The sequence below is a fragment of the Arachis duranensis genome, chromosome 6, assembly GCF_000817695.3.
Source record: "Arachis duranensis cultivar V14167 chromosome 6, aradu.V14167.gnm2.J7QH, whole genome shotgun sequence".
In the NCBI taxonomy this organism is placed as follows: domain Eukaryota; kingdom Viridiplantae; phylum Streptophyta; class Magnoliopsida; order Fabales; family Fabaceae; genus Arachis; species Arachis duranensis.
In genome coordinates this window covers 8,648,917-8,660,061 of record NC_029777.3, presented here as the reverse complement: position 1 = coordinate 8,660,061, position 11,145 = coordinate 8,648,917, and the positions used below count along the sequence as shown (strand labels likewise).

At 27.2% G+C, this 11,145-nt stretch overlaps 1 protein-coding gene across 1 annotated transcript in view; it reads right to left on the bottom strand.

The window, feature by feature from the left end:
- Nucleotides 1-1,160, bottom strand: part of LOC107492528 (probable indole-3-pyruvate monooxygenase YUCCA10) — a 14,583-nt gene extending 13,423 nt beyond the window's left edge. The window contains exon 1 of the mRNA XM_016113571.3: nucleotides 499-1,160. Within this exon, the coding sequence (XP_015969057.1) occupies nucleotides 499-1,116 (618 nt within the window). The 5' untranslated portion in view covers nucleotides 1,117-1,160. The remainder of the gene's footprint in view (nucleotides 1-498) is intronic.
- Between the last annotated feature and the right edge of the window lie 9,985 nt (nucleotides 1,161-11,145).

Below are 11,145 nucleotides of genomic sequence, written 5' to 3'. Positions count from 1 at the left end.
ACAATTTTTACTTTAATATTTTTTAACACAATTATTATGAATTAGTACAGTGTAACATTAAATGATCTAAAACAAAAATGGTAGATGACTATTATTATTAGCCACCCAACGCAGTAAATATATATAAAAAAATTTAAGTTAATAAATTAAAATATTATTCATACGCTAAAAAATAATTACTAAATTAACTATTATTATATCTTTGTACATAAATTTCATGTATTATTTTTATACATTTTTATACAAGACAACGACTGAATTTTAGTACACACCTGAAAATTTTGACTGCTCACAATAACATACAATTTTAAATTAAAAAATATTAAAAAATTCTTATAATTTATTATTTTTTGTCATTATAATTAACTATTAATTTTATTTTTTTAATTTAATAATTTAATAATATATTTTAATCTATTATTTTAAATATTAATAATTAATTAATAATTAAAAATAATAAATTTTGATAATTCTCTAATATATATTTTTTTAAATTACCGGGCTTCGAACAACAATGGAAGTTATGGCACCGTGGTTGATAAGGTCAAGTGAGATCTCCATGCCGGAATTGCCAGAACCCACAACAAGAACATGCTGAGCCTCAAATCCCTTGCCAGATTTGTACTCAGTGGAATGAATAACCTTCCCAGGAAAACTACCCAACCCTTCAATTTGAGGGACAAAAGGGTCAGTTGTCTCCCCCGTAGCCACCACCATGAACCCCCCTAGATACTCCTCAACCTCGCCGGAATCCTCGTTCCTGGCCTTCACCCTCCAGCTCTTGGCTTCCTGATCGTAAGCCGCAAACTCCACGGTCCTCCGGTACAACGGAGAGATCGCGAAGTGAGCAGCGTAGTGGTCGAGGTAAGTCAAGAACTGGTTGCGGGGAACGTAGGAAGGCGAAGAAGGGGGGAATGGCATGTGAGGGAGGTGGCAGAGGTGCTTCTTGAGATGGAGATGGAGACGGTCGTAGGTGTGTTTCTTCCAAAGAGAAGCTGAACAGTCTTCTCTCTCGAGGAGTATGTACGGAATTGATTTCTTGGTTAAGCATGCAGCCATGGAGAGACCCGAAGGCCCTGCTCCAACCACTATCACTCTTCTTCTCTCATCCTCCATTCTTATGTGTGTTTCTTTGTGTACTGTGGCAATGGAAGAAAGGTAGCTAACAGGTATAGTAGCTATTAATAAGGGAAAATGCTTAGGATAATAATATTTTCAAAAAATTTAGAAAATTAACTTGTATTAATCTAAATATAAAATAAAAATATTAATTATCAAACTTTTTTCATTAATATATGCTACATTAACATACGGCGGTTTGGATCACAACATAACTTATTCATTTTGTTTAAAGAGTAGAGTATTGTTTTTTTCCCTAATGTTTGGGATAAATTCTATTTGTATCCTTAACGTTTGTAAAACTGATTCAATGTTATCATGTCGTCAATTACACATCATGAATGCTTTAGTTTGAGTTTTAAAAATCTCTTCTTAAAGTTAGAATGCAAATGTTTGGAATAGAATCGATGATCCACTCCAAAAAATAGCTTATCAAAAGTTGAAACTAATTCCTACAATATTTATATAATTCATTTTTCTAGGGACATAATTGAATCTAGACACAAATAGTGGGTATAATATTAAAATCGAACACATCCAAGTGAGAATAATTGAAAAATATAATCTGATTTGTTTGTATAATTGATAGTAGGATAACATTGAATCACTTTTATAAATGTTAGAGATACAAATAGAACAATTTAAACGTTAGAGACACAAATAAAACTTACCCCAAACATTGGGGACAAAAACGATACTTTACTTTTGTTTAAAAAATACAACGAATCGACTAATAATTAAATAATAATAGTTAGAATTAATCAAATATACATATTAGCTAAAATAATTAAAGAAAAAAGTATATGAACCAACTCCAAATCAACCAAGAATAGAACAGTTTAGTTAATTATAAATATAGTAATTAGTTTTATTTATATATAATTTAAAATATTAGTTATTAAATATTTTATCATATTTAAATTAGTAGTTTTCTAATATTATTGATAATTAAATAAATAATTTTTTTACAATAACATAATAAAAAATTGTAAGTACATATTTTTATATGATAGTTAATTTTTTTACACACCTAATTTGATATTCTAATAAATGAAAACGAGTTGGAATCTTATATTATACTCAATAAATAAATGAATAAAAGATGAGCTGAAATCCTGGCCTGTAGGGTGGGACAGGATATACATACAGATTCCTATAGACGCTTCCCTGTGCATGTAAAAGCTGTGGTATTTAAAGTCTTAAATTTGTACACGTATTAATTAAAAAGAAAAATATAAAAAGTAAAACTATATAGGAAATATTTAACGAAAATAAAATACTTATCGGATATACAAATATAATTTCTCTAATTAAGAATATATATCGGTGAATACTATATATATAATATTTATTTAATAAAAAAACTGACAAGAGATATGAATACTTTACTAAATTAATGTGCCATGTTTGGTACCGTATTAAATCCAATGATGCTATGACGTAATCTCTATTATTTTGTAATTTTTTGTACATATATATCTTCTAGTAGGAGGATTGCTTCCTCGCCTAGTCGTTAGTATGGATGAAAATAGAACGAGTCGAATTGAACCTTGATTTTGACGAGTGTGATTTATATTATAAATGGATGTTTAAATTTAAATTTGTTATTTTTTATAAGTTTTTTTAAGTTTGAGTCTAATCTATTAATTAACTTAAACCTTTAAAGACCAAAATATAAACTAATCCTTATGTATTTCTTAGAATAAAATTGTCTCTGTTATGTACCACCAAAAGATAGTGATTGACATCTTCTTCGAAATATATTTGTTATACTTTTGTATCTATCTTATCATGCTATTATTTTTTGTACATCACCCGTGAAAACAAAGAATGCATGAATAAGACTATCGATTGTAACCGGTATTGACGTTGCTTTCATATACCAAAATCTAAATCATACAGCAATAATTGGAAACGGACGTAAAATATCTTAACATGAAAAAAGAAAAAAGGGAGCGTTAAGGTTTTTTTTTTTTAAGATAAAATGAGAATTGAATTTACTCCAAAATTAAAAAATTATTTTTATATTTGGGTAGAGAAAAGGGAGTCGCCAGACTGGGCTCGATGGACTCTATTTCAAAACCCCTTCTCTTTATATCGATATCTAAATGGTAAAATTAATTTTAGTTTTGTTAAATATATACTAAAATTAACTGTTATTTTATATTAATACTAATTTTAGTAACTGATTTTAATATATAAATAATATTTTTTATTTGATTATGTATTTGTATTTTTTTCTCTTTTTATTTATGTATAACTACTAATTAAGATTCGTATATAATTTGGTTGGTGTGACTCAGCATTACAGTATTAAATAAATAAAATATCTCTACGGGACCATTTGATACCTAACTTATTATTAAGGTATATCTATTTCTTTTCTCCATATCCTTTTACGTAGCAATGAATATAATGGAAACTAACAATTTTTCGAAATAATGATGATAATAACATCAAAATGTTAATATACATCTATCCATATACTATATATGTATGTCCTTTTTAATTTAATGGTGTTCTATCGGATGATGATGAGTTTTTCAGCGATGATCAGGAGAACTACGATTTACGCGTTCTTATTGGTTAATGCATTCACATTGAGAAAGCGAATTCAAGTGCTTGTGAAAACATAAAATTATGAATATATATCCATTTTGGACTTCAAAAAATTTTAAACTAGACATTTTAGTCTCTAACTAAAATTAATTACTTGATTGGTCCCTAACATTTAATTTTATCAGTCACTTAGGTCCTTGATTTCGTCAACTCTAACGGAAAATAAAATAGTCCCTGAAAACTCTAACATGGGACAAAATGATACCTGACAACTCTAACAAGAGACAAAATGATTCTTGACCCCTTTATTCGAAAACGACACTGTTATTCTCCAATTTTTATCATATTTCGCATAACTCTAACATTTATACTCTCCTTCTTCACCTTTATAGTCTTCTTTTCCATCTTTTCCTTCCTCTTCTTTAGCTCCAAGATTAAGCCATAGTGTAATTGTCATACGTGTCGCACCTACCTCAACATGCCATGAACCACACACTTCTTAAATCTTTGTGACTGATACATCCACCTCCTCTGCACTTCACCCACAAAAATCATCTACTTCCACATCTTTGATAACATCACCTCAATCCCGACAACGTCCACGATATCCTCAAGACCAAGTTTCACAACTACTCCAAGGGCACGCGTTTCTCCACTCTCCCGCAAGTAATATAGATTGTTGGACATTAGGACACTATGAGAAGATTCTCCTTCGACATCATATACAAATTCTCATTTGAAATAGACAACGAGTGCTTCATTCCTTCTTTTTCGGAGTCTAAGTTGGCAGACAATTTCGACCTCGCATCCAAACTATTACAACGAGCAATGTCGCCATTGCCGCTCGTATGGAAACTGAAGCGATTACTGAACATTGGTTCGGAGAAGAAGTTGAAGGAAGCGATCGGAGTGGTGAACAATGTGGCATAGAGATGTTAGGGCAGAGGAGGAGGGAGATGACAACGACGATAACGAGTCTTAACAAATCAGACTTGCTGTCTAGATTCATGGGATCCATCGAAGACGACAACTAGTTGAGAGACATACGCATTAGTTTCCTGAATATAAATTGATTGAGAACAAGTTGAGAATTTTTTTCTTGTGAAGATTAAATTTATAGAGTGTACATTGTGTAGTTTGAAGTTATAGTGTTAAACTGTTAGTGTTATGCGAGATATGATGGAAATCGGGAGAGAACAGTATCGTTTCCGATTAGAGACCATTTTGTCCCCTGTTAGAGTTGCCAGGGACTATTTTGTCCTCCGTTAGAATTAACGGAATAAAGGATCTAAGTGACTAACGGAATTAATTATTAGAGACCAATCGAATAATTAATTTTAGTTGAAATTTAAAGTGTCCAATCTAAAATTCTGGACTAAAATGAATATATACTCTAAAATTATTTGAAGAATTTTGGTCAGCTAAGCATCTCTATAGTAGTGGCTGTCTTTCGTCTGGAAAAACAAAAAATCATAAGATATATAATCATTAATATTATTTTTATTAATTTAAATTTTAAAAATAATAATTTTAAATAGGAACGATGAAGAATAAAATATAAATTTATAAAAAGCATATATATTATTCCAGTTTATGGAATTAATTAATCTATCATTATAATGTATAAACAAATAAGTCATATGTATTGAATATTTTATTAGTAGCGATATGCAAATGATAATATTAATGTATGAATTGAAGAGAGTAAACAAAACAACATTTTATATTAATGTATGAATTGAAGAGAATAAGCAAAAACTATTAGCGTCTATTATAAAATTTAAAAAATAGACCTAACGAGCTCTGAGAATAAAATTAACATAAATATTTGATTATAAATATATAGATAACAAACTAATAATAATTATTTAAGTTTTATATATATTTAGATATATTTTTTAGAAAAAATATTTTTATTAAAAAATAAATTATTTATTTTTTAAAAAATCAATAATATCTTACTTTTTAAAAAGTATAAATATAAAATGTTTTTAATATTTTTTAAAAATTTATCTACATATAAAATAATTTTTTCTATTAAAAAGATCTTGTAAAAAATAAATATTTTTTTAAAAAATCAATTCAAACATAGCCTTAATTAAGATTTCTTTAGTTACGAATATACTTGGAATTTCCTTATCGATGGAGATACGGGTACATGGGAGCTAGCACATAATTAGTAGGTTGATAAAGAAGTTATGCGTGCTTGGAGTAAATAATATCGGCGGCTAGAATTAGATTATTACGATTTCTTTATTTAAAAAAAAAAACTACACTCTTTTACGTTTCTTCATAAATTGGGGCTTTTTTGGACATGTTGCGTTTTTTAATATAAAATTAATTAATAAAAAAATGAACAGCATATTATACCATAATAATTTCACAGTAAACTACACCGTACCAATTTGTTAGCTTACGTGTGGTTAAAAATTAAGTGGACCTAATTAATTTTAAAACTAATTTTAAAGGTGAGAGTTATTTTGTATTTATAAATATTATCAGAATATTAAAATTTTAAATAATGTGAGATTTGATAACAAGTTTGTGATATACTCATATACATAATACATTATTAAAGTCAATTGCAACTTTACATTTTATTTTGGTTTACTTTTTTCTTTAATTTAGTGTCATTTTACTTTATAAATAAAGTTAGACAATCATTTATTTGCAATCAGAATGAGTTGACTTACATTTTAAGCTTTGAATAAATAACTTGGCAGTTCTTATTAATTATTATCACTGTTCAATAATAGATACAGCTAGCTACAATTAATCTAAATAAATCTGTATTTAAATTAATTTAAATTAGTCAATAATAATAATTAACTCACTAAATTAAATTAGTATTAGAGTTTGAATCTTGTATTATATATATAGTAATTTATTAATCGATAATAAATTTTTAAATAAAATTTTGACCTATAATAATTTAATTTTTAACCATTCAAACTAAAAATACCATTAAAAAAAACGCCTGTGGTTTCAAAATCCTAGGTAAATTAATAATTATTTAATATAATGCTAGTCTTTCTTAATTTATTTCCTCATATCTATAACGCTACTCTTATAGTCTTATTATAAGTCTATGGAATGAATAAGGAGATAGACTGAACATATAAAACTATAGCAGAATGAAATAAATAAATCAAGTAAAAGAGGAGGTTCGGATTTTGGGTTTCTTACCTACTAACTTATTTTTTGTCTTCGTCAACAACAACAATAATAACACTACAAAAAATATATTTAATTTTCGATTTTTTGACTGATTTTTTTATTTTTTTTATCTAATTCATTGCTAAATAAATTTTGACTTTAAATTGAATCTATTTGGTAGTTGGTTTTGATTAATTAATTGAATCCAATCGGCCGATTCAGTTTAATTGTCAAAACCACGAAATATAACAATCTAAGAAAAACAAACAAATTAAACCGGTCATTACTGGATGCTTTGATTTGATAATTGGTCTTTTTTTTTTCCTTTTACACATTCATTTTCATTCCATCCATCAATAATTGGAAGAGAATGGAAAAAGATTTGTGTGAGTACGACGTGGTGAAGCTTTACCCACTCAACATATATATATGAACCCAATTGAGGAATCTTCAATTTGGTAGCCATACAGCAACAGTTAATATTTAATTTGTTTGCACACTGTAGATTTATGAATTCAAACCCTTTTAATAATTAGAAAAGATAGCAAGAAAGCAAGTATATATATAGTAGTGTGTCTCCTAACAATAATGTAAGGGAAGGTGATATTGCGGGCTAGCTCCTTTATGGCATTGAGGTAATAATAATCTAAGTAAAAAAGTGAATTGAAGCACAGTTGTAATCTTGCATGTGAAGCATTTCTTTCTGTGATCTATGTATGTTAGAAGTAGTTGTTGTCCCGGGTGCATGCAACAACATCAAAGCCCTTAGCTTTTTATTCATTGCAAAGCTGTTCCTCTTCTCATAAATATCAATCATCATCACTGACGACTGAAAAAGCCTCTTCCTCGGTTTCAATACATTTTTTAAGCACTTCAATAATCTGTTAAAAAAAACTATATTCTAATTTAATAATCGGTGTTTTGAATTTCATGGTATATAATAATCGGAGTGGATCCCTTTCAACAGAGAAAAAATAGGATGGTGTTAATTGTTTAATCTTATTTTTATTGTTTTCTCTCATATTTATTTTTTGTCCTACTTATAAAATTAATAATAAAAGATTACACTTTATTTCCTCAAATGTTAAAAAAAATTGAAAGATAAAAACAGATAGTAAAATTTTGAAATATTATCATGAAATCACTAAACTCAAAAATTTAAATTGATAGAAAAAAATGAATGATTATATCTCTAATACTCTTCGTAAAATAAGAGTTTCTTTTAGATTTGTTTTATTTTGTATAAGTCTTCTTTTCTTTTTTTATTTGTCTTATACTCTTTTTTTACTTTTAGAATTTATCAAGGATTAAATTTTAAACGTTTCGAATATAGAATTTTAATATCATATCATAAAATTACTCAATCCTAAAACTTAAACTAATAAAAAGAGACAATATAAATAGTTATATCTCTAATAAATATAGTTTATAATAGAAATATAGATTCAAAATTTTAGATCTTTCAACATCTTATTATTTTGAGAACTTTTTTTAACATTACTCATGAAAATTGAAAGTATGTTCTGATTTTAGTGGACTATATATAGTCATGAACTCATGATATAATACTCCAATAAAAACTTCAGTATACCATCACTTACAGGACTATTTATTACAGATAGAAAAAGTCTAGGGGCCAGTAATTTTATTGTATTTTATCCAGCATGTAACCAGCAGAGAAAAGTTAGTCATTAGATAAAATCTCACACCAATCTCACACCATTAAATCATTATTAATGGCTAGTTGATAGCTACAAATCACAAATGTTACTGCCCCTAGCATTGCTCTTAAAGATAAAGATTATCTGAAGTGAGGATGATGTCAATAAAAAAAAATAAAAGTTTAATTATCATTAAATGAATATAATGAAACTCACACATAATTATAGTATACAAGTTAAAAAATTAATGATAATTATTCTTCTTTTATTTTATCAAAATTTTCATCTAAAAAATATCATTTTCCATTTATTAAAAACAAACATCACTAATTAATAGTAAGTGGGTAGGTATAGTGCCATAATAACACTAAACGTCTAAACCCATCATGTGGCTTATGTTAATAATGTACTATTCATAATTTGAATACAAACTAAAACGAATAAGTTTTTGCTAAATATTACTACTCAGTACACATGCAGTTATTAAGGCGCTAGCAGAAAGGAAAAGCAACCATTTTAATTTTGCATTTGATGTGATGAAATGGTTGAGCTATATTTTCAACTCATTAGTTCTCTCCTTCAATTGGTTACATTGGTTGGTTTGCCTTCTTCTGTTACGTTTAATCCAACTAAGAAATCAATTAATGCAAATTCAATAATGGAGTTGAATTTGTTTAGACTTTCTATGGCTTTTGTAGTTTTGTTGTATATCTACACATTCATTTTACAAATTGTAGCACATACATTTTTTAGACAACAGCATAAAGAGTCTTGACTAAAATGATGGTTTTTTAATTCAATACATGTTAATTATATTAGTTTAATTTTCATTCATTTAATACATGATATAACTATAGTTCAACTCACTTAAACCATAGATAAATTAAATTAAAGTAAAATCTTTGACTATTAATTTCCATATTTATTGCAGTAATTCCTTTCTTTATAATTTATTAGAGAGCTTAGCATATAGGAGAATTAAAAAAAGGGTTTTGTTATTTTGTGTGTGTTTTAGAGAACATTAGTTAAAGGGCAATTTATTTAAATAAATAAAAAGGGGGATTTTTTTACGTACAAATCTGTTTCTTGTTACGTTTATGTGCAAAACGAATTTATATGTAAACCGTGGCAACCCACCACGGTTTCAAAACATGCGTAAACCGTGGGAGGTACGGATTAGGAGCAAAAATTTGTAAGAGAAAGAAATTTGGCAAGCATAAACCGTGGTAAGTCACCACGGTTTATGAGAAAAGTGGCTTACACATAAAACCCGGTAACCCACCGCGTATATAAAGATAGTACTACTATATACATTTTTTCACAAAAATCCTGTAATTAAATATTTTGTTAGTACACTTTGTATCATGTTACATTAAAAATAATAAAAAAAATTAACAATAAGGTATTAAACATATATATAGGATAGCATGTTACCAAAAATAGTATAAAGGATATAACAATATAATATAAGCTATAGCATGATCACCAAAAGGGTATATTATATTGTTATATCCTTTATACTATTTTTGGTAACATGCTATCCTATATATATGTTTAATACCTTATTGTTAATTTTTTTATTATTTTTAATGTAACATGATACAAAGTGTACTAACAAAATATTTAATTACAGGATTTTTGTGAAAAAATGTATATAGTAGTACTATCTTTGGAAAAAAATAAATGTTATGTTTGGATTTTCTATATTAAATAATTACCTTGTTAACAAAAATTTAGACAAGATTACTTATATAGGTACACACATAAACTGCGGTGGGTTACCGGATTTTATGTGTAAGCCACTTTCCTCGTAAACCGTGGTGACTTATCACGGTTTATGCTTGCCAAATTTTCTTCATAAACCGTGGTGACCTACCACGGTTTTCTCTTACAAATTTTTGCTCCTAATCCGTGGTGACTTCCCACGGTTTACGCATGTTTAGAAACCGTGGTGGGTTGCCACGGTCTACATATAAATCCGTTTTGCACATAAACGTAACAAGAAACAGATTTGCACATTTACGTAAAGAAATCCCCCTTTTTATTTATTTAAGTAAATTGCCCTTAGTTAAACATACCATAAAAGAAAATATTTTAATATTATTTATTATAAAAATATTTTAGGACAAAGGATAACAAATTCCTTAAAAAAATAAAAATATTTGATAATAAAAAAAATAAATTTAATTTTGATGCATTGTAGTGTGAAATCGTTTTATATGTACATCTAATTACATAATTTCACATTAGCAAAAATAACTATTTTTTATATTAACAAATAGTTATTCAAAAAAATAGTTGTAATTACACGATTTTAAATTGTAAGTATATTAAAATTAAATTAAAAAATTATTAATTAAAAATTATCAGATTTTATTATTTTTAACCTTATATAATAAATAAATACTAAATAAAATAATTTTAAATTATTGAAATTAATTATTTTTTCTCTCTCTATTATTACCGTAAAAAAAAACACATTAGAGACCGATCTAGATGCGCATGTTTTAGAGAACAAATAAATGTTTTTTAAAGGCTTTAATTTGACTTAGGCGGGAAAAAAATATAATGGGATCTTTATTAATAATAGAGTTTAGCGAATACGTACTTCTAAGGTACATAATAAAATTATTAATGCTAAAAAATCTTA